The sequence below is a fragment of the Ursus maritimus genome, unplaced genomic scaffold (genome assembly GCF_017311325.1).
Source record: "Ursus maritimus isolate PB19 unplaced genomic scaffold, ASM1731132v1 scaffold_6, whole genome shotgun sequence".
Classification (NCBI taxonomy): Eukaryota; Metazoa; Chordata; class Mammalia; order Carnivora; family Ursidae; genus Ursus; species Ursus maritimus.
The window spans coordinates 82,054,294-82,077,268 of NW_024426774.1; the positions used below are offsets into that span (position 1 = coordinate 82,054,294).

A 22,975-nucleotide genomic window follows, 5' to 3' on the forward strand; every position below is an offset into this window, starting at 1 on the left:
TTTATGCCTGAGGAAGGCCAGCCTCCCTCCTGTCCAAGTGTCCAGAGCTGTTAAGAACATGCTAGTAGATGATAGTTCCAAATCAGGAAGGACAGCCCCAAAGAATTAACCCAGCTAAGTATGGGGTTTGGACAAGTACTCCAGAACGTCCTACGTATCATGGTTACCCTAGTCTAGCCAGCCACACTCTAATCTAGCTGTGTCCTGACTCAAATTTCTTGATCAACCATGGAAAACAGAGCCCCCCGCAGACTTCCCAGAGCTCTAGGAAGCCTGTGATGTGACAAAGGGCTCACCCAGTATGCATGTGCAACACAAGTGCTGTCTGAAAACACAAAAGCTTCTTGTAACTTTCCAAGCACGCCCTTGATTGGGGATACTCCCAATGTCTACACTGCTGCCAACGTGTTGTGATCAGGTTGGCCGGAACTGCCAAAAACTCGAAAATCACCGACGGATTCCATCAGAAACTCACAAGCTGGTGTTGCTCCCTCTTGGCTCTTCGAAATCCATTCTCATCCCTGTCCGTGTTTGGAAATAACACCTGTCACCTGTGCAGAGTGATCTACCACAACCGCATCTCAAGCCCTGGGAACAAATCTACTCCTCCCACTCCACCCCGACCTGCTGATACAACTGTGAACACAACCAACCTCCCTTCCCATGCCCCTTCATCTTTATCTTTCCGTTACTTAATTAAGGAATCAGAAGACAATTAAGTGTTCCTGATAAAGTTCTTTTTATCCAATTCAATTAGCTTGTATTAATTACACATTTTCTAATCAGGGTGTTATTAACTGATAGGGTGAGTGCAGCCAATTTCACTCAGCGACGTGTTTGTCTTACTTACCAACAAGGTTTTTAATTAACTGAGCAAATTCTAGGATTGTGTGTTCTTCCGGGTTCCCCTAAGGAAGAAATGGTTGCTGGTTATAAGTGTCCTTAGAATAGCACAGACCACCACCCAAACCACACGCATGTCTTCCGAGTATCCACAGGCTGACTCTGGATCTTGGAAAGTCATGAGACTCCTGCCTCTTCACGTTTCCTCGGGTGCCTCCCTGATCCAGATGATGACTGACCCACCTAGTGAAGTACTAGGCTATGCCTGGTCCTGCTTCTGTCCTCCAGACTAACTGTCTGTTGACAAGAATGCCCCTCGGCTAGGTCAAGAGTAACTAATATGGACATGTAGTACCTGGCCAAGAGACAGGACAATTTCCGTATCTAACGTTACTATAACTGCATTGTCACTTTCATAGAAGTTTGGGTCTGCAAAACAAGCTCTCTTAAGACAATATCTTTTCTTCAGGGTGCACTGTGTCAACAACTTGAGCAGTAACAGACTTGCAAACTTGCACGTGGGAGCCGTAATGGAACGGAAAGGCACTCGCAGATGACGGCTCTGGGTAACCAGGGGGAAAGCCTCAGTGTGGTTTATAGAGTGAGCTTGCCTTTAGGAGGCATCAAGGAAAACCATTTTCACCTTTTCTTCCTTCCGTCACATAAGATAGCAGCCACTGCCCCTCTTCCCTTCCCAATCCTGCTACTCTTCTTTGCCACCCCCACCCCCTCGGAGGAGAACACCATCAAGTGTGACAATTAGGTGTCCTACATACGCTGCACTCCCAACTTCCTGGTCTGGCCTGAAGCTGGAAGGAAAGAAAGGCAGGAAGAGACCCTAGTTCTACATACGAGCACCAAGAAAGGACTGACTAGCAAAGTGGAGTGATGGGAACTTGAGAGGGAGGGGCCCCGTCTTTGTCAGGCCTACTGGCAGACACTCTTCAGATTTCAGGGAAGACAGGTTTCTACAAGGGACGGGAGGTCCCAAAGAGCCCTGTGTCAAGGCCCCTCAAAAAGAAAGAAGGAACCTAGTATCTAAAAACAAGACTATGGCTCCTTGGGGAGAGGGGGACATCACTGACAGCATGCACATTTTAAAGGGCCTGGAGCAACACCCAGGATGAAGGTGGCATGGCCTTTACAGTATCAGGAAGATAAATGCTCAAAAGAAACTGAGGCTCACAAGACATATCTCATTCTGTTTCTAATATCATGTTTCTTGAAAAGTGCAAAAAGCAGCCCTGGCTGAATGCTTGCAGTCATCAGCACCCATAAACTGGTCAACAGCCCAACAAGGAAGGGAGTGACGTCTCCACCTTTTCTATTTGGTAAGAACTCCCTCCCAACTCAGTGAAAAATGAATGCGACAGAACATGTTTCAGATTGCCGGTTACAAAGAAAAGTACAAAGAAAGGTTTTTGAGTGAAGTGGTTTTGAGGAATCAGCAGGCATGGCCACACCTGTGAACCTTAAAACCTTGTAGGACGCATGAGGTGCTTGGGGAGAAGCACCTGAAGCGGACTCCAAGGCTTGTCAAGGTGAGGCCATGGCTCCCGATAAGCTAACGTCAGGGGCCGTTGGCCGAAGCAGAACATTTTTAACGATGGACGGTCTACACTGAGCACTTCACATTTTAAATGAGATGGAATGAAGCTATTCAGAGGACAGTGAGTGAGTGGGTAGGAGGACTGACATGAACACGAACTCTGGCTGAGAGCTGGGGAGGAAGAGACTCAGAGGGAATGACCCTGCCCTCCACATCCCTGGAAAGTTACCTTACTGCGGAGGCATTGGACTAGCCTGAACGGCCCCCACACTGAGAAGTAATGCCAGTAGGTAGCTCGTGGAGAATGATATTTTAGTTCTAAATATAAGGAAACGCTTCCTGCCAGTGAGAACCGGCCAGGGACAGAATGAAGTGCTTTGAAGAGACACACATTCACCAAGCAGTAAAACTGCTTAAAAACACAGAGCGAAAGAACCTTACGATCCCTCCAACAGGGAGACTCTGGGACCATAGAAAGCAATGAAGGAAGAAGCAACAAAGGTGCCCAGAGCAGCGAGCTGGACTACAGACGTGATCAGAACCTGGGAAATGTTCTTAACCTCCCTGATCTACAGCTCACTTAATCAAGTCTTACAGAGATTAGATTATGCCAAACAATGGAGAAACGAATGCACACAAAAAACTGTCCACTCACTGCCACGAACGGCTTTCCCAAACCCAGTCCTTCAGGATGGCAGAGGTGGGTGAGTGTTTATCACAGCACTCACCCATGCCCTGCAGACACTTTACTCCTTTGCACACTCTTATTCTGTGCTTTCCCCCCCTTTACTATTCAGCAAGCAAACACACACATGCCCTACGTGTGTTATGGTAAATAAAGTGAAGGGGGCTGTTCTTTACGGTTTCACAAAAGCACGAAACTCTGACCTGTTCCAGGGGCATGCAAGGAGTGGATGTACTCACCAGGTTGACCGGGCTGCTGACGTTGCTGTTCATGAGAGCCACGAGGCCGTTCACCAGATCGCTGGAAAAGAACGGAACGCAGGGTCAGGCGCCGCCTGGGGCAGGGTGCAGGTGCCAAGCAGACCCACACCACCTCCCGGAAGAAAACCAAACCCCAAATGGAAAGCCGATGTCAAAACAAAATCCTGCAAATAAGCGGCGTTGAGAATGCTCAAGTATTCATGGATGATGACAGGATGTCTGGGATTCGCTCTCAGTGCACAGGGTAAACGGGAATGGAAGCGAGGATGGGCTTAAGTTCTCTACTTTCATATATTTCTGAAACCCTTTAACGATTGATAAATAAAAATGAAATAGACACACGCCCCCCAAAAGATGGTGTTAATACAGTTTCTGATGAAGAGTCCACGTTTAAATGTGAGCCCACGTAGCTGGTCCATATGAAAAAGCAATGATTTGAAAAAACAGTAAGACCCACTGAAATGAATGCACTCCAGTATGTAATTCTCATACTGGCAAATCACAGATAAAGCCAAACAACACAGTGCTGAAATAAACCGGACCGCTGCTCCCTGTCCCTCAACCTTCAATTCCCCACACCACCCCCTCCCCGCCCCCCGCGACTCCTCGCATGGAACGGTCGGGGGTCTGGATGTTTCGGATGGATCGTGACCGACTGGGCCATGAAGGTGAAGAGAAGTAAGCAAACTTTCGCTTACCAAGGTTTGGTTCTTATTTTCAGAGGCTTTAAAGTGTGGCTCTGTTAAGAAAAAGTTACTTCGTAAAAATGACACCTCACTGCTGCACACGAGCATGTTCTCTACGTCTACTTTCATCGGGTGTACTTCTCAGAAGCTTTTAAAGTTCTGTCCTGGGGACCCAAATGCAGTCTGTGTTGAAACCTTCCCCTCCTCCTCCTCCATCATTACCAGAAAGGAGCAGGTTGCTATGGTCAACTTCCAAAACAAAACCTGTTTTTGCGTTCCTTTTCATCCAAAAAAAAAAAAAAAAATTGGGGGTACGGGGTATTTGGCAAACAAACTATTTTCCGAATTTTTGTTTCCGATGATTGGGTATTTTAAGTGAACATGCCTAAAGTCCGTTCCATTCTCATAGGTCAAGTATAAATGCAAGTAACTGCTGACTTTGGATGACTTTTCTAGAAACTGGCAAAAAGTCACTTCATCACGATGGCAGTAATTATTATATTACATCACAACACGTCTCTCATGGCATAGGTCTCTGCATATTTGTCAGAAGACATTAAAAGCTGCCATTCATCAGCATCCACAATCAATTTTAATACTGAAATGGGGGGGTCCACATGAAGCTGGAAGACAACGGACTCATGCAAGCATCCTCGTGGCAGGGGCACACATCTTTTATGTAATCAACTGGCAACTTTTAAGGTCAAAATTGCATAGATCACACCCATTTAACCTGAAGCTCTTTAAAAGTGTCATTTTGACAAAGTGACTTTTTAAAAAAAAGGTAGCATGCCTTTGTTATGGGGATGAGGCCGTAACCTGACCGGGAAAACGTCAGACACGGTCATGCCAAGATGTGAATGCGTATGGTATGATCACCCGGACCTCAGGAACCGGGAACTGCCGCTTCAAGGCAATGGTGGATTCTGGAAACAGTTGACTTAGTAAGGCAACTATGGATTCAGACAAATAAATTCTGTTTCTAAAAAAAAGATCCCAGCTTATTAAAACTAGCAAAACTGTAAGTTATCTATCTCAACTGAGTCTTAAATAACAAAACCGGGAAGTCAGGAAAGCTGCCTGAGTTTGTACACCGTGGAAGCACATCGGGGCAGGCCGTGCACCGCGGGCACGTTTGCTCCTGAGCTGGGATGGCATGCGGCACGGGCACCGCTGAATTCTTATAATCTTTAATTACCGGCAGAAATAGTCTGAGGCTCTTCCAAATGAATTTTGTGTGTGCTGCCTTTGGAGTAAATGAACACAGTTAGGAAGAGTGAGTTCTAACTGGTCTGCCTTTTACTGCAGACTCCCTGACACTGCATGAGCTGTCACAGCTGGAGAAGTTTGGGGGCCACCGGTGAGGTGGTTCCAGGTAATGCCACGTCACTGACAACCACACGACTCCCTCAGGATGTACACAGACCGGGGCGGGGGGTTAGGTGGGTGAAGGCGGGTAGGATGGAAGGTGTGTTATTATGAAAAGAAAGTACTCAGTACACAAAGTCCAATTAAGATGGTCCAGATACAGAAATGTGGCTTGATTCATTTTCTCTGAGCACATGGTTCCTGGGGTAAGTGCTTTGAAATGAAAACAGTCCTACAGGGATCCTGTTATTTCCTGGTTAATCTCTTCTTAGGATACCCAGGCACCAAAGTGTGCCAGTTTTATTTTACTCCCAGGCTTTGTGTCCTGCTTGGCAAGACACTCATGGCTGGGGAGAAAAAAACACTGACCACGATGTATGCTTATTCATAGCTTTCCTTTAGACTAAATGTGAAAACTGATAGATAATTTGGGGGAAAAAATCTACAGTGGCTGTTTTTATTTTTATTAATTTTTTTTTTTAACTAGCAGTTCTTTTTCTCAAAGAGACTTCTCCCCAGGATTCTCACATAATCAGACAAAAGTCTACGTGGTTGCTCTGGCCGAGGTGGCCCAGACCTACACCCCCACTGCTACCACTTCACGTTTACAGCACCCCGGGATGCCCTCGGGACACACCAGGAGCAGCATTTTCGGACTGACAGGCATTCCAGGGTATTTACACTGCAAAGTGAAAATAAATGGTACCAAAATACAGAATTGGATTTTATGATGATTCAGGATATCAGAAACTTACACAGAGTTCATAGTAACTTGTCATGTGGGGAAATATTTTGTTCTATGCAACTGATATAGGGTAACTCTTCTCCTAGAGTCCAAACCGCATTTTTAAATGTCACCAACCGAACTGACCAACAAAACTACTAGACTTAGGAGGATTAACAAGAAAGCGATAATAATTACCACTGTGACTATTTGACAAGGTTCTCAAATGTATTTTTATCTGCATTCAGGTCCCACATAAAATCTGACATGAGGACAATCTACCTTATCTTTCCCTTAATGAAGACAGTCACCTGCCCCAGAAAGCCACGTTTAAAATGGGTCTGATTTCAGCACCTGTAGGTTTGCTGGATGATGAAGGCCAGCTCTCCAATGGGCGTGATCTGAAATCAAGTCGCCCTCAGGAACTGGCGAGTTTCCCTACGGAACACTAGGTGGCAGTAAAAGATTAGCACATGAGTCATGAATGTCACAGACTTAACAGGTAAAAGTTTAACTTTTTTTTTTAAGACTTTAAGTAAAGTCTACACCCAGTATGGGGCTCGAACTTTAAACCCTGGGATTTAAGAGTTGCACGCTCCAGCAACTGAGCCAGCCAGGCACCCCTAAAACTTTACCTTGGCACAGAGAACCCCGAGGGCTTTCCCATCTGAAAATTAAAATGGACTTTTAAACCAAGCCATGTTAGAGATGTGAAAATAATGAACGTGTCGAACAGACGCGGGCTGTTTGGTCTACACCGCCTCTGCTGGAAGCAACGCTAAGGCGGAGTGGTGCACTGAGGGCCGGCTGCCTTACCTGACGTACTGGAACGCCCTTGTCTGCGATCCGGACCCGTACACCTAGGAGGAAAGCAACAGTTAGGCCTCCCGAGAAAACCACACCGTAATGGGAATACGGGGTTCCTTAAAACTCCAGGGGCACAGACTGGCCTCAGAACTGATGCCGAGGGGCAGTGATGCTACAACTCACTCTGAACTTCCAAGTCATGCCCCAACAGTGGGGAAGTCATGCATCCATGTATCAGGTTTGTCCTTCCAAGTCAGCAGTGGAAGGAGTTGGCTCCTATTACAGTGTGATGCGTCGGGGATTACGTTAGGATCTGGGGTCTCCAAGTCCAGCAGGGTGACGGACGCACTTACACAAGCAGGAAGCAGCACCTAGAACGCGGGTCCTGCACCTTGCCTGCCCAGCAGAACAGCTGGGCGCTCAGTCCGACCAGCCCAGAATCTCTGGGGAGGCGGTGGCGGGCAGCCCCGGCTGATTCTAACATGCAGCCAAGTTTGAGAACAACCCAGGAAATTCCGGATAGGAGACGGAGGTGGTGGAAGGAAGGGAGGGGGAGGCCCTCACTCTCCACTTGTGTCCCCTGTACGTTGCCATGTCTCCAGGCCTGTACTCGGTTCCTTTTCTCCACAGACCCTCTTGTCTCAATGTTCCCTCCTTTTTTTTTTTTTTTAAAGATTTTATTTATTCATTTGACAGAGAGAGACAGCCAGCGAGAGAGGGAACGCAAGCAGGGGGAGTGGGAGAGGAAGAAGCAGGCTTCCAGCAGAGGAGCCTGATGTGGGACTCGATCCCATAACGCCGGGATCACGCCCTGAGCCGAAGGCAGACGCTTAACGACTGTGCCACCCAGGCGCCCCTTAATGTTCCCTCCTTGTGACACACCTCTGGCTCTTTCCCCAGCCAGAATGAACGGCTCTGCCCTTCGTGCTCAGCCACCCTCCCCTACTCCTCTAGACTCCGCCACTCACATCAACTTCCCAGGCGGTGAGGTTCCGGGATCAGGCTCACCTGCGCCCCACTGCGCCCATGAACATGCGTTGAACAACAACCTTGTGGGGTGTGCAGTTTATACCACTCAGAATGGAGAGATTGAGACAGAGGCTCTTTGAGGAACTCCCTCATCCTACAGTCACAGAGAAGGAAGGAGCCAGGGGGTTTTTGTGGGCTTGCTTGTAGTGGTGGAAAGCTGGCAGCTGGGAGCAGGTACTGCCTTCTAGAAAAGCCTGATTTCCAAGCTCAGAACAGAACAATGCTGGTGCCTCCTGTCACTGGCCACCTGATGCCAAAGAGGAGCCAGAGGCCAACAGCTCCACAGCCCATACCAGCCCCGCTGGCCTTGCTTTCCAAGCGGGCTCCCCAGGGCTCAGGCCATCAGATTTGAGAAGCAAATGAGAAGGAACAGGAAAGGGAAGAAAAGCATGCCTCATAGGGACCCACTGCCTTTTTCTTTTTTTGAAAGCAGGTTTAGAAGGCTGTTTTTGTTATCTTAATAAGCATTCGCATATACCGATGTCAAAGAGGCACCAGATTTACCTACTTAGGCAGAGGCCCCCCCCAGTGAGAAGGGGCCAGGGAACGGCTTTACAGAGGTTTCTGTCTACAAGACACAAGTCTTTGGCAACAGCCAAACTCAGTAAAGGAACGTTGAAGAAAGATGAATGGGCCTCTTCGCAGCAGACTCACCCTTCCTTGGCAATTCTGCCTGAACCCGATTCCCTGGTCTTGCCGACCCTCCTGATACGTTTGGGCAAGTCAGAAGGGAAGCCACGGGCCCAATGAGTAGGAAGAAGGATGGGGGTTGGGGGGGTAGGGGGTCCGCCCACGACTGCATCGCTGGTCTGTCATCCTGGAAATCCACCTGCACCCAGGGAGTCCCGCAGGTGGGACACCTGTTATTATTTTGTACAACCTCATCACAGATGAAGTCAGGGAAGCTCTGAGTGCTGCAGCAACTGGCATCCAGGAGAGTACAATCTATCCTGACTCCAAGTTCAGGAATCTTTTCCTTACCCCACTGCATCAAAATCTCAGAATCGCCTGTAGCTCCAGCTGTTAACTATGGCCCACAGGAAGCTGGCACTGAGCCATGCTCTCATCTCATTATAAAGCATCAGATTTGCACAACACCCATCAATCTGAGTTACAGCATCCTTGACGCACAGGCCTGTGGGTGTGGAGCTATACTTCTGGTTACCTGCATGGACCTACCATTCCTGGGTTTGCTCAGTCAAAGCGGAGACCCTCCTCTGTCTCCTTTCTCGGCACTTTGGCACCACCCCTGGTCAGGTCCCTGCCACAGGGTGTCTGCTGCTGCGTGCCGGCAACACTCGCAGAGAGCCCAGTGCACATGCAGAGCAAGAGCGGCCTTCACCACGCCTCTGAAGGCTTGGTCTTCCCTCCCATCAGCCCTCCGAGCCGTGCTGCACCGGAGCTGAGCCCACAGAAAAACACGTGGGGGCAGTCGTCCATCCCAGCGGATGTGACGGAAGGGACGTGGCCCAGCACTGTGCGCTGGCTCAGCCACGGCCAGGCGGAGGTGAATGGGCCTCCAGGGTTAGGGTTCTGAAGAATCACACCAAACACCTTCTCAACAAAAGGAACAAGAGAATCAGTGATGGCGGCGTTCAGTGGCTTGACTGGCAGAAAAGGTCATAAACCCGAAGGTTTAGAGCCTCGCACTGGGAAGCCCAAAAAAGCTCCTGCAGGTTGAAATAAGCTGCGCCTGCCTTGTTCCGCGCACCCTCCTGGAGGGGGGGCAGTGATGGCCAGAAGGCCAGGGTGTCTTCAGGCGCCCTCCCTACCTGACAACATCCCCATAAGGCTCGAGGGGCCTAGAGCTGAGCTGTAGGTACCAGAGTCGTCAGGGGAGCTCGGCCTGCTCCCTCCAGGTCCAGTGACGAAAGCCCCTCAGCAGCACCCCCACTGCAGATACCCTACCGCTGAGGTCCCACCTCATGTCCACATGGGTGGCAACCGGGCCTCTGGGGAAAAGCCCTCGTTACAGAAGGAGCCACTGGAAGGCCCCTCTCTCCAGGCTGTGGCAGGAATGCGTGGATCTTGGGGACCCCCATGCACAACTCTCCTGGGTCCTGTCGATAATCGACCTTGAAGACGTGCCCCAGAGCGTGCACGTAGTTAAAGTGCAGTGTAAGCAGGGGCCCCTGGACCCTTCCTCCCTGACACCCTTATAAAGTCCTGTTGGATTTAAGTTTCTGTAGTGTGTTCTATTGTTCATCTCTATTTTGGTTTAAATCAGCCTCCCTATGTACGTCTTCGTATTTACAATACAACAACATCTAATTCCTGCGTGTACTTTCACTCTGCACGCATGTAACATGAACAAGTAAAAAAGAGTGTGTGTGCAACAAAGGAGATGCGATCCCACCTCCCCCAGCAAATACGCCCATCCTGACCTCAGGAGCAGCTGAAGGCCCTGCACCCCCCTTGCCCGACGGTGGGGCACACCAGGGCAGAGCCCAGACCTCACTTACAGACCTGGACAAAAGCAGATGAGTGACAGATGCTACGACAGGAGGAACACAAAGTCTAGTGCGGACGGTGAGCACCCTGCCCAGCTCCCACAGCCGCCTTGTTTGCCTCTACGAGAAGACAGGCTTTTAGCAGCTCTGGCTTCACTTCCCAGAACGACAGAGGTGCAAGCAGATTCAGCTCCCTGCTCAGTCTGGGTAACCAGGGCCATGTGCAGGTCAAAGCGGCATGGCGATTCCGGAATCACCGAAAGGAAGAGGTAAACCGGTGGGTGGACAGGAGCCATGAGCACAAGGAGTAGTACCAGGGAGCACTGAAGCTGGGGGGGGGGGGCTGCGGACGGAACACCACAGGGGAGCACTACAGAGGAGCCCTTTGGGAGAGAACAACAAACATGGGGGCACAAGGAGCACTTTGGGGGCATGGGCAGCACTATAGGGGAGCACAGGAAGCACAAGGACCACTGCAGGGGAGCACAGAAACACAGGGGGTATGAGGAGCACTTTGGGGGAGTATGAACACTGCAGGGGAGCACTATAGGGGAGCACAGTGAGCACCACGGGGAGCTTGCCAGGAAGCTTGCCCAGGAGCATAAGGAACGTGGGGGGAGGGAGTGAGGCATGAGGAGCACGGTGGGTTGGCATGGGGGGCACTATGTCAACCCCAATCCCACTGCTGTGCCTCATGTGCCTCCATGAATGAGGCCCAAAGTTAGGGATCACTTCTGATACCACACAGTAAATACAAAGGGTAAATAAAATGTAGATTTTGGTCTAAGAAGTATGGTTTCTTCAGAATTTCCCTCTAGAAAAAACATCAGGGCTTTTTAAAAAGATACAGACTGTGACTCCAACCCCAATTCGGCCACATCTGAAAAATTCACCTCAGTCAAGCTGTTCTCTCTCATTTGCAAACTGGAATAAATCACAGTAGGTGAGAAAGCAGAATTAAACGCTAACGTGAATGTGTGCACGCTCACACGTGTGCACACACGCGAGGGCTTTGAGTGGTGAACTCAAGTCTCTTCAAAATGGACTGAGCTCGCTCTACCTGACGCATGCCATCTGTTTCCCAACTTTCTTAACTGAACGCAGAATTTTCTGAGCTTCTGTGCGCTCAAGCTAGAACACAGCTTGTGTGTGTGACTCGCAGAGCTCAGCAAAAGCTTCCTCCAGCTACCCTGACAGACCTCTGTGACTCAAGATGGGGGGACAGGCCCAAAGAATGAAATTTGCCCCGAGGTAAGATAACAAAGGGCTTCGGGAAGAAGCAGCTGGAAGGTAAGCGGTGACAGTAATCCAGCTTAAAAAGGGGAAGGAGAGATACTGCGGGGTCACGACAGAGGTCTCTGGTCTTGGAAAGAACATGTTGGAAACAGAGCGGGAGAGGAAAGCATGGATGGACCTCCTGACTCTCCTTCATGGATAAACAAAGCGCTCCCAAAGCTGGGCTGGCCTGAAAGTCAGGACGCATGACCCCCTCCTCCAGAACTTCTCCACAGCCGCCTGACAAAAGCAAGAGATGCCGTCTCAACGGGACAGCAAAGGGTGAAGAGTGAGCGGCTTCATCAAAACACGGAGGGGACACAGAGTTCTGTGTGACAAAAGGGACCACACACTTCTGAGAGGCCTCCCTGAGGACTCCTGCCACCAGAGGCGCCTAGAAAAGATGAAATGCAGCGTCTTGGACAAGCTGAGGTCCTACACGGCACCAGCCACCCCGCTCCTCGAGCCCTGGCACCAAGGCGACAACACATGAGTTACCGCCGGCTGCCACAATGGGTGCTTTCTTGGGCGGGCCCACCTGACTGGGGCCCTGGCTGCTGCCCAGGAGGCATCAGTCACGAAGCCGCTTCTCAGAAGGCTTTTCCAGTTTGCTCTGCCAACAAAGCAGCTCTGACCGTGGGTGTGAGGAGACTTAGTGAGGGCAGTGGCTAAAAAAGCTCCAGGAGTGTCTCTGAGGGTGAGGAATTCTCCACCGAGCAGCTGGCTGAGGGGTCCCTGTGCAGGAACCCTTGGGACCCAAACAGCGGACAGAAGGGGAGCACGGGTGAGAGGCCCCTTCACCTTGCAGTAACACTAGGATCACTACTTCCAGAACAAGCCACAGAGCACTTGTGCTCATCATAAAGGCAAGCAGCCACTCAAAACCCAACCCTTAGCTTGACCAGCATTTATCACATGCCACCAGGGCGCCAGATACCCTCCTGGCAGCTCGGGACACGGCCATGAATGAAACCAGTTCCTGATTTCAAAGAGCTTATACTCGAAAGGGGGCTGGGGGCTGGAAAAATAATACTTCAGTCACTGAGAAGTGCAATGAAAACAACAGAAAGCATGGTTAAGAGCGGGTAGAGTGGCGGCTGGGTGTCATTACATATAGAATGGTCCAGCGCTCCCCTAATGAGAGGATGACTGAACAGGGAGATGCCTAGAAGGGGGGAGATGCCTGGAAGGAGTGTGCTCCTGGGACAAGTGGGGGCAAGGGGCTGAGCTTGCAGAACAGCAGGGGTGAAGCTGGGGTGCACAGGGAGGCCCATGCATCATGCTCTCAGTAGATGAAAGCCCCCCTGGAGCTGCTGCTTTTCTTTAGAGGCTCTCCTGGCTGCTGGGTGAAGAGCCCTTGACAGGGAGAATGAGTGGCTAGGAGGCCAGGGCAATAAAGTGGGAGCACACGGCAGTGAGGCCCAGGGGCAGTGGGAGAAGTGGACGGGGATGGATTCTGGATCTGCTTAGGGCAAGACCACCAGGCTGTATCAGTGGAGCAATACGTGATGTGAGAAGAAGACGACCCAGGGCGACCTCGGCCTGGCCGTCTGCAGGCCCTCAGGCATAGAGCTAGCAGCTGGTAGGGGGGAGGAGAGAGCAGGAGTGGGGCACTGACACCCTGAGATGGGGTTGGGATTCACCTCTCCCTGCATGTGTTCAGCAAAAGTCACCTGTAACATGTGTCTTGCCCTGGGGTGGGGGTGGGGGTGAGCATACCATTTTGTAGCAGCTTTTTGTTCCGAACTGGCAGCAGTGTAGCTAACCCATCCAAGAAGAAACAAGCACCATGAAGGACGGTGATCAAGAGCAGAGGCTCCGGCTCAGACACCAGCAGCCACTGTCCGGCCACGGAAGCCTGGGCGATTCCTCTAACCTCCACGCTTCAGTCTCCCCATCTGGACAATGGGCTAATAACAGAACCCGGGCCCCATGCATCTGTTGTGAGCATCAGGCAAAGTGAATTAATGGATGTGAACATCACTGAATAGAAAACAGTTAACTTACTCTACTGAGAAACAGACAGACAGATGGATATGTATGTCCACAGAGCTGTAACTTTCCCCTTGGAAATCACTCAGCTGATAAGGAAACCCTCCTGCAGTTTTCAGAGTAACAAGATGCAAACAAGTGTTTGGATGCCCACCAGACACTCAGCCTGAGAGGATGCAGAGGCCACAGGGCTGGAAGAGGACGCTGAGGCAGACAGGAGGAGGAGGGAGGAGAAAAGCAAGAGGACAGTGGAGCTGGAAGAGGAGAGGAAGAGAGCACTGAGAATTCAGCAAAACCAAAGAAAATCAACCGAGTTGATTCAGCAAACCCTTCGTAGAGCAGGAGAGGGCCACTCCTCCCTGAGGAGGGGACGGGGGCGGTGGGGATGTGTGTGGAATGAGCCACTCACCCTAACGCAGGGCGGGTATCTGAGGGCACCGGGCTGCTGGTGCTCACCCACCCCCACCATACACTTGAACCACTGACCCCAGATGACAGAGGACCAGAAACTGGGCTCCAGAAGCCTCCCTGGCTGAGCGTGACTAGCAGAGGGCATGCTTCTGGGCATCACCAAGAAAACTGCCACGACCTGCCCCAGACACCTCACTTCTCAGCAACCTGAGGGGCACCGAGGGTACACATGGCCCTGGCTACAGCCCGTGGAGCAGGAGACTGTCTGGAAAGGCTGGCAGGCTGGTGGGGGCAGACACGCCCCAAGGCCCCGGTGGCAGCCCATGCACTAGGCAAGGCCACCAGGGCTCTGTCACTCCTCAGCTGAATTCTACCCCCCGCGCCTCCCCTCCTTGTCACCAAGGGCAGCAGGATGTACCCAAGGCAAAGGGGCAACCTCAGGAAAGTAACTCCCCAAGCCAAGAGGCACTGCTCCTTTGTCACTTGCTGGCAGACTGCCAACTCTTTCTGCCTCCCCCCAGGCCAGCACATACCGTAAGCGGCTCGCCCTGCAGTGCCTGTAGGATGAAGTTGCTGACCACCCGACCATCGTTCATGTGCATGCGTGGCCCAAACGTGTTGAAGATCCTGGCCACCCGCACTTCAACGCCTTCCTGGAACAGGAGAAGAGGGTGTGGGATACATTTCATTTCACCTCACGCTTCCGGTGCCTGGCCCATAAATGAAGTCTGAAAGCGCTCTGCTTTTCAATTCCAGATGAACGTGGCTTTCTGGTTGTGTCTATATAATACATTCACTAACAAATCTGAACACTGCACGGAGTTATACCAACTCGAATGTGTCCCCGAGTCCACCCCCATCAGGCCACTGGCATCGACCTCCCGGCAGAGAACCTGCCAGGCAGCAAACAATGCAAGGGGAAAAAATGTTTGCAAAACATTTTTTTCCCCAGTAAATAAATATCTATTTCCCAAATAGGGCCATGCTGTACAGACTCTTTTATAATCTTCACATGGTATTTCACGCAAGTTTATCAGTCAATAGTGACTTAAAAGTCAATGAATGTTTAATAGCTGATGCAAAGAAAAATAAGCAAGTGCTTTATCCTGGAAAAGGAGGGGCACACACGCATTCTTAAAGAGGCACACTGCCCTATACCCCCAATCTGTTCCAATGGAAAACGAACTTGTTTTAGTGAAAAACTAAAGACAATGCAGCGCCCCCTTCAGGCGATTAGCTAAAAGGCCTGGAGAGATCGTTGCCAACATTATTGAGAACCGCTATCTCTATGTGGTCAGATTATAGGTGTTCATTTTCTTCTATGTGTTTTTCAAATCTTTCTATTTTTTTAAAAAATAAATATACATTACTTTTGTATCAGGAAAAGTATATTTCAAATATGTAATCAGGAAAGTATGGTTTTTTTTTACACCCCCAAAGCCTTCTTGAAACTATCACCCCCAAAGCCTTCTTGAAACTATCTCAGGCAATTATTAATTTCACAGGCTGCTTCTTCATGAATCAAAAGTTAAATGAATGTTTTTATCACACTCTGAATTCGTGGACTTTCACAGCGTCTGTGGTGTCTAATCTGTCTCACCCATTAGACTACGGATGTGCATTTTCCAGGTGTCTGAGGCCAGGCAGGATGGCAGGGTGAGGCCCAGGGGCTTGTGTGCCCTCCAGCTCCACTTACCCTCGCACAGCTGTACTGGACTTGGGAGAGGCCCAGTACTCACCTCACAGGGGGCTCACAAAAAGGAAGCCAATCCCTGAGAACCCTTGGCACGGGCCTGGGAGCAAAAAGCAGTAATTGCTATTGTTGTCTCTACTCATCCAGAAAGTTTTCTTTTCTAATTCTACCGCTTCAGGTCTGGCACAGGCTGGGACCCAAAGGATCCTCAACGAACAGGGCTGATTCGGCAGACTTTTCCACCAGTGTTATGAGGGAGAGGTGATGAGGTGCAGTGTCTCAAGGACTCATGGGGTCTTCCTGTGGCTGGAGCCACCCAGCTGGCCGTCTCTGCCCACCGCCGCCTCATCTCTGCCCCAGTTACTAGACAAACACGAGCAGTTTTTACGTGCACCGAAATCTGAAAAGGTTGGGAAGCATGGATCCAGCATACAGCTCACTTCTAGAAACCAGACAGCTATATTTTTGCTAATTCTTCCCAGCAATGCATTATAATGTTCACGTGAGCTACTCAGGGTCTTAGGATTATGGTATGAGCTATAATCCTAGGTCCACGAATAAATCAACTCCTTTCTCTACTGAACTAATCAGAGAATATTTCCAAAATGGGGGTTGGGGGAGAAAAAAGCAGAAATGTTGATCTCAACAGAAAAGAACTCAAAAAGCATCCACTTGCATTTAATTGTTAAGATGAAGAAATACTCAGAAGCGAATGAATATGGTGTTATTCTAGAAAAAGGCTGGAAAAACCTCATCAGATTTACAAGAGTCAAACCAACATGCCCAGCAGAGGAAAAACTCAATAGGCTACGCAAGGTTTGTAACAAATCAAATGCTTTCATCCTCCGGAATTCTCTGTCCTCAGGAACAACCCTCCAGAACACAGCCGTACAGAAGCTGCGTTCTGCAGACATGAACTGGCCAGCATGTACACAGACTTGTTTGTTTTGGTTTTCCCATTTGAATTGTGAACTTAGGTGCCTCTGGACCTGTACAGTTGCTGGGGTAGCGAGCATGCTTTTCTGAAAACTCCAGCTCTCAAACTCAAATGAAACATAACCCCAAGGCTCACTCAACTTAAGACCTGCTCTCCTGTCATGCACTGGCATCTCCTAGAGTTTGTGTACTGCTTCATCAGGACACAAAGGTCACCCCCATTCAGCATGCACAGTTCATCAGCCCTCATCCCCTGGGATCCTGCAGGGGCCCCAAGTGGGAGGGCGGACCCGCCAGCAGGTACTGACAAGGATGCTTATGGTGGCAGCCCAGTGGGTGCTCACATCCACACCTTGGACGAAAGTATAGTGACTCCTCATCTCAGGCCTGAACAAAGGGTCAGTGTCTGACCCAAAGCCTGCTTCCCTGAACGAAAACCCAGAAAGTGCCGAACGGGCCGTGATACCTCTTCAGGGAGACCCTCCTCTGCAGGACCAATAAGCAAACACATGCACAAACTCTTAACTCATATTCAACATTCCATCTGCCAGGGGCAGAGTCCTGCTGGCTACCGGCTGGTACGTCTGAGTTTCCACCATGGTACAATGCAGGGTCTCTGCACACTTGCAGATGCAACAGTGATTCAGAAAAGGAACTGCCGGGTCATTAAGAATGGCTGGATTTCCCTGCGTCCGGTGGTTTTGTCCCAGATGGGGATCTGGAGTCATTCACTTACGATTCCAAGCATTAAGAAGTTTTTGTCAAGCATCAGGACAACTCCTCCAAGTTCGAGTCACAGCAACATAAAACCAGGAGCAACGTAAGAGAAGACAACGCGCAGGGCACCACTCGAGTGAGTGTATGTAAGCACACACAGGTAAAGAGCACGTGGCTTGCTCTGATAACTGGGCTTCAGAAACAGTGGCCAGGCTACAATAATATACAAGCCCAGATGGGTGAGCTGCCATCGGAATGTCTCTTTCCCTATTTCTAATGCCAGGAGGGGTGAGCAGGTTGGTAGGCAGGGCTGACTGATCAACCAGCAGTAACCCAAGAGATACAGTGACGTTTGGACGAAGACTCTTTCCTCCCCAAATATCTCCAGAGGACAGAAATGTTGCCAGTAGGGATTAAATGGGCTCTCCCTCAAAAGCTCTCTTTTAAATGCGATCATTCCTTGGCGAGTACTGTCTCAAGCCACTGAACACCACAGTATGGTCACAGTCACTGTCTGCACTATGGCAGGTGCTGGAAGATGGAACACAGAAGCCCCACATAGGGAGGAAGCTGGTGCTGACCAAGAGCTGACCGTCTGCCACCCCCTCTGCGGTGCAGACAGCCTGCCCTGAAGGGGGTATCTAAGGCAGGGATGGGCTCAGAGAAATGACAAAAAGTGCCCCCAGGTACAATGGGCCTGACTTTGTGATGCTTCCCTAATCTTCCTCACGCCTCCAGGAGAAGTGCACACACATCACAAAAGCAACAGGGCCGTGAGACCCTGAACACTGTGTAATTCCCCTATGGCCTCTCCTAAATACATCCTAATGGGGTCTGCTCCCTACCTGGGGAAAGGATGGAGGCCATTACAGAACAGGGAGCAATCTTGCTGAGCATGATTCTCCAAGGTGCTAAAAAAGCTGCAAGTCACTCTTGGTGGTGGCAAAGGGACAAGGCCATACAAGGTCAGGGGACAGCAGTGACGTGTCTGTCTGGCAATCTCCCTCAACAGCCCTGCTTTAGTCTTAACAATCAGTCCAGAGTGTTCGCTATGCAGCAGGCTAGGCCAAGGCTCACAGCGAGGCCAGGAGGGGTCAAGTACTACTCTGCCAGTTTCTGGGTGTGGAGGGCAGGTGCTCAGCGAGCAAGCAGCAGAGCCTGCAAACACGGCGACACTGGGTCTTCACCCCTAAAGGGCGAATACTACCTTCAAACATTTGACTTGTTAGCTGCTTGCTGAATATCCATTTTTTGAACTAAAATATACATACCAACTATTTGATTTTTAAAAAGTATTCTGATGCCAAAAAATAAAACAAAACCCTTGAGACCAATTGGCTAGATGATTTCTGAGTGTTGTGTTTTTCTGATCTGCCAATCTACAGTTTTATGAACAGCGGCTTGTTTTGCAGACCCAGCCCCGTGGGTGGGCCACAGACCCCAGACAGTCACACTCATGCAGGGCCAAGAGCTCAAATGCACACCAACCACTGACCACAGCATGCAGACAAGTCCCCACATTTAAAGTCCCCACATTTAAAAAGCACTGCATCCAAGTGCACAAAGAAACTCCTCTCTGACAAGTTCAAAGGACAGGTTTCTCCTGGTATCCGAAAGTACAGCATTCCTATGAAACCCTTCAGAAGCAGGAATGACATGAAACAAAGAAGCAATTACCATCAATTTATTTCATTGGCGTTGGTCATGACCTCTCCTTTTTCATTCATAATTTTAATAATTTGGGTCCTTTCTCTTTTCTCTTGGATAAGTCTTGCCAGTGGTCTGTCAATTTTATTGATTCTCTCAAAGAACCAGCTTCTACTCCTGTTGATTTGCTCTACTGTACTTCTGGTTTCTAATTCATTGATTTCTGCTCTCATCTTGGTCAACTGCTTCCTCGTGCGTGGATTAGGCCTGTCCCTCTGTTGCTGTTCCAGCTTCTTGAGGTGAGAATATAAAAACTGCATTTTAGATTTTTCTATTCTTTTGAGTGAGGCTTGGATGGCTATGTATTTCCCCCTTAGGACGGCCTTTGCAGTATCCCATAGGTTTTGGACCATTGTGTTTTCATTCTCGTTGGTCTCCATAAATTGTTTAATTTGATTTTTGATTTCCTGGTTTATCGAGTCATTCCTGAGCAGGATGGTTCTTAGTCTCCAAGTGTTTGAGTTTCTTCCAAATTTTTCCTTGTGGTTGAGTTCCAATTTCAGAGCGTTGTGGTCTGAGAATATGCAGGGGATAATTTCAATCTTTTGGTATCGGTTGAGACCTGTTTTGTGTCCCAGAACATGGTCTATTCTTGAGAATGTTCCATGGGCATTAGAATAGAATGAGTATTCTTTGGTTCTGGGGTGTAGTGTTCTATATATATCTATGAGGTCCAACTCGTCGAGTATGGCATTCAAAGCCTTTGATTCTTTGCTTAGTTTTTGCCAGGGTGTTCTGTCTATTTCTGATAGTGGAGTGTTGAGGTCCCCTACTATTAATGTATTTTTATTTATATGTCTCTTTATTCTGGTTAAGAGTTGGCTTGTGTATCTTGCTGCTCCCCTGTTGGGGGCATATATATTTATAATTGTCATATCCACTTGTTGAATACTTCCCTTAAGAATAATATAGTGCCCTTCTGCATCTCTAACTATAGTCTGTAGTTTAAAATCCAATTTATCTGATATGAGAATTGCTACCCCAGCTTTCTTTTGAGGTCCATTTGCGTGAAAGATGGTACTCCATCCCCTTACTCTCAGTCTGAATGCATCTTTGGGTTCGAAATGAGTCTCTTGTAGACAGCAAATGGATGGGTCATTTCTTTTTATCCAATCTGCAACCCTGTGGCGTTTTATGGGATGGTTCAAACCATTTACATTAAGACTGATTACTGAGAGATATGATTTTAATGTTGCCATGTTGCCAGTAAAGTCTTTGTTTGTATTGGCTGTGACTTTCTGTTCTGTATCACTCTTGGGGCCTTTTTACTTTTATAGAACCCCCCGTAATATCTCCTGTAGGGCTGGTTTCGTGGTTACAAAATTGGTTAGTGACTGGCGATTCTGAAATGTCTTTATTTCTCCATCAATTCTGAATGACAGCCTTGCTGGATAAAGGATCCTTGGCTGCATGTTTTTCTCTGAAAGAGCTTTAAATATGCTCCCCCAACCCTTTCTCTCATTCCAGGTCTGTGTAGACAGGTCTGACGTAATTCTGATGCTTTTGCCTTGGTACGTGAGAAATTTCTTTGCCCTGGCCGCTTTCAATACTGTATCCTTGCATCTAATATTTGCGAATTGCACTATGACGTGACGTGGCGTAGGTTTGTCGTGGTTGAGCTTGGGAGGGGTCCTCTCTGCCTCTTGGACACGAATGTTTGTTTCCCTTGCTAGATTAGGGAAGTTTTCAGCTACAATTTGTTCAAATATCTCTTCTAGACCTCTGTTTTTCTCCACCCCCTCGGGGATGCCGATGATTCTAACATTGGATCGTTTCATTGAGTCAGTAATCTCCCGTAACCTACATTCGTGGGCGTGGATTTTTTTAAGACCATCTTCTATTTTCATTTTTTCCTCTATTAACCCATCCTCCAATTCACTAACCCGTTCCTCTGCTTCTGCGACCCTGGCCGTCAGAGCCTCTAGTTTTGCCTGCATTTGGCTCATAGAATTTTTAATTTCTGTCAGATTCGCTCTCATTTCTGTCCTTAGGGATTCTATATTCTCAGTAACCTTTTCGTTAATAGTTTTTTCAATTCTACTCATCATTTTGACCATCGTTACTCTGAATTCCATTTCTGATAATTTGGTTACATCCATATCCATTATTTCTGTGGCAGAGGCCACAGAATCACTGTCTTTTCTTTGCTGGGGGGGGCTTCTCCTTCTTGTCATTCTGATGAAGAGAGGTTGCGGGGTTTCCAGAGCCCAAATTATTGACTGGGTCCCAGGCCGTGCCCCTTGTTTTATAGGGATCTTAGGGATGTGGGCTTCTTCTTTAAAGATTTTATTTATTTATTTATGTGGCAGCCAACCAGCGAGAGAGGGAACAGAAGCAGGGGAGTGGGAGAGGAAGAAGCAGGCTCCCAGCGGAGGAGCCCGATGAGGGACTCCTTTCCGGAACGCCGGGATCACGCCCTAAGCCGAAGACAGGCGCTCAATGACTGCGCCACCCAGGCGCCCGGGTTGTGGGCTTCTTGATTTTTCAGCCTGCCTTCTGTGTTCTGGGGGAGGGGCCTGCCGCGCCAATACTCAGGCAACCCTGTTTGGGTAGAGTCTCCGTGTCCCCTGCGAGGGAGGATGGGGATGGGCACTCTCTGAGCAGAAGCCTGGTGGCACGCGCACCCGGTTCAGGGTCTCAGTCTGCTATTTTGTGGGTGCTGACCGCGAGTCCGCCCGCTCCTTGTGTTTCTAACACCACCAGCCGCCAGCCGCCCCGCGCGCTCCTGGAGCTCCCAGTCTCAGTCTGAATCCAGTCAGCACACCTGGATTCTGGAGTTCCGCGAGATGCCTGGTGGCGCTCGCTCCCAGCTCACGGTCTCAGTTTGCGGGTGCCGTCCGCGAGTCCGCCCGCTCCCCCGTGCAGGTGGCTGCCGCTTCCTGGCGCCCGAACGCGGCAGCTCCCTCCCCCTTCCGATATCCGTGCACGGTGTCACGGCTCCCCGCTTCGTACCTCAATACTCAGCACTGGAGATGTTCATTTGTAGAGATCCAGATGTATCTTCCTGCGTCTCAGGCTGGTTCCGTGGTTGTTTAGGCTGGTCTGGTACCTATCCAGTTCGACTCAGGGGACCGGCTGAAAAAGGGGTCCCCTACTCCTCCGCCATCTTGTGCAATCTCCCACAAAGTACTTTCTAACAAGTCTGTGCCTCAATACTCAGTGCTGTAAATGTTCGTTTGTAGAGATCCAGATGTATCTTCCTGCATCTCAGGCTGATTTCATGGGTGTTCAGGATAGTCTGGTAGATATTCAGCTTGACTCGGGACCAGCTGAGAAAGGGTCTCCTACTCCTCCGCCATCTTTTCTCCTCCTTCTACCATCAATTTATATGGAAAGATTTCTGAGCTTTCCCAGACCCCAAAAATAACCTCTCTTAGGCTTTTCTGATACCCACTGAGACACCTTGCTAACAAGAACAGAATAAATCGAGATGAAACTTAGACGCTCACAGACACAGGTCAGAGCTCGGGCACCTGGCGGGATGCTGAGTGTGGCTCCCCGGGGAGGGACTCAGGGTGTGCACCACCTCTGTAACGGCTCACCACAGAACAAACTTTGAATACTAGTTTCACTTTTCGCATGTTTTTGTAAAGGTGGAAATCCTCTTTGGTTCCATTTCATTCCATCCCCTGGAAGGAGAGTCACAGGAGCTTCTTTTCCAGGAAGGATGCATTTGGAAATGCGTATGTGGCACAGATCTTTCTGGGAAATCCAGTTCTATTTCAAACACATTAGGGTATTTCCATACATGAAAACGAACTCAGAATTCTGAGAATCCTCTGGAAAAGGGAAAATCTTCCTGTAAATCTTTAGAAAAGTTCTTCAGAAACACGTCTGTAAAAT

The 22,975-nt window shown here is 49.3% G+C and overlaps 1 protein-coding gene across 2 annotated transcripts in view; it reads right to left on the minus strand.

Annotated features, from left to right (window-relative positions):
* Positions 1 to 22,975, minus strand: part of UXS1 (UDP-glucuronate decarboxylase 1) — a 99,089-nt gene that overhangs the window by 4,317 nt on the left and 71,797 nt on the right. For both annotated transcript variants that reach the window (XM_040623668.1, XM_040623667.1), the window contains exons 10-13: positions 14,613 to 14,732; positions 6,932 to 6,975; positions 3,317 to 3,377; positions 851 to 908 (exon numbers count right to left, since the gene is read on the minus strand). In XM_040623668.1, the coding sequence (XP_040479602.1) occupies positions 851 to 908; positions 3,317 to 3,377; positions 6,932 to 6,975; positions 14,613 to 14,732 (283 nt within the window). The remainder of the gene's footprint in view (positions 1 to 850; positions 909 to 3,316; positions 3,378 to 6,931; positions 6,976 to 14,612; positions 14,733 to 22,975) is intronic.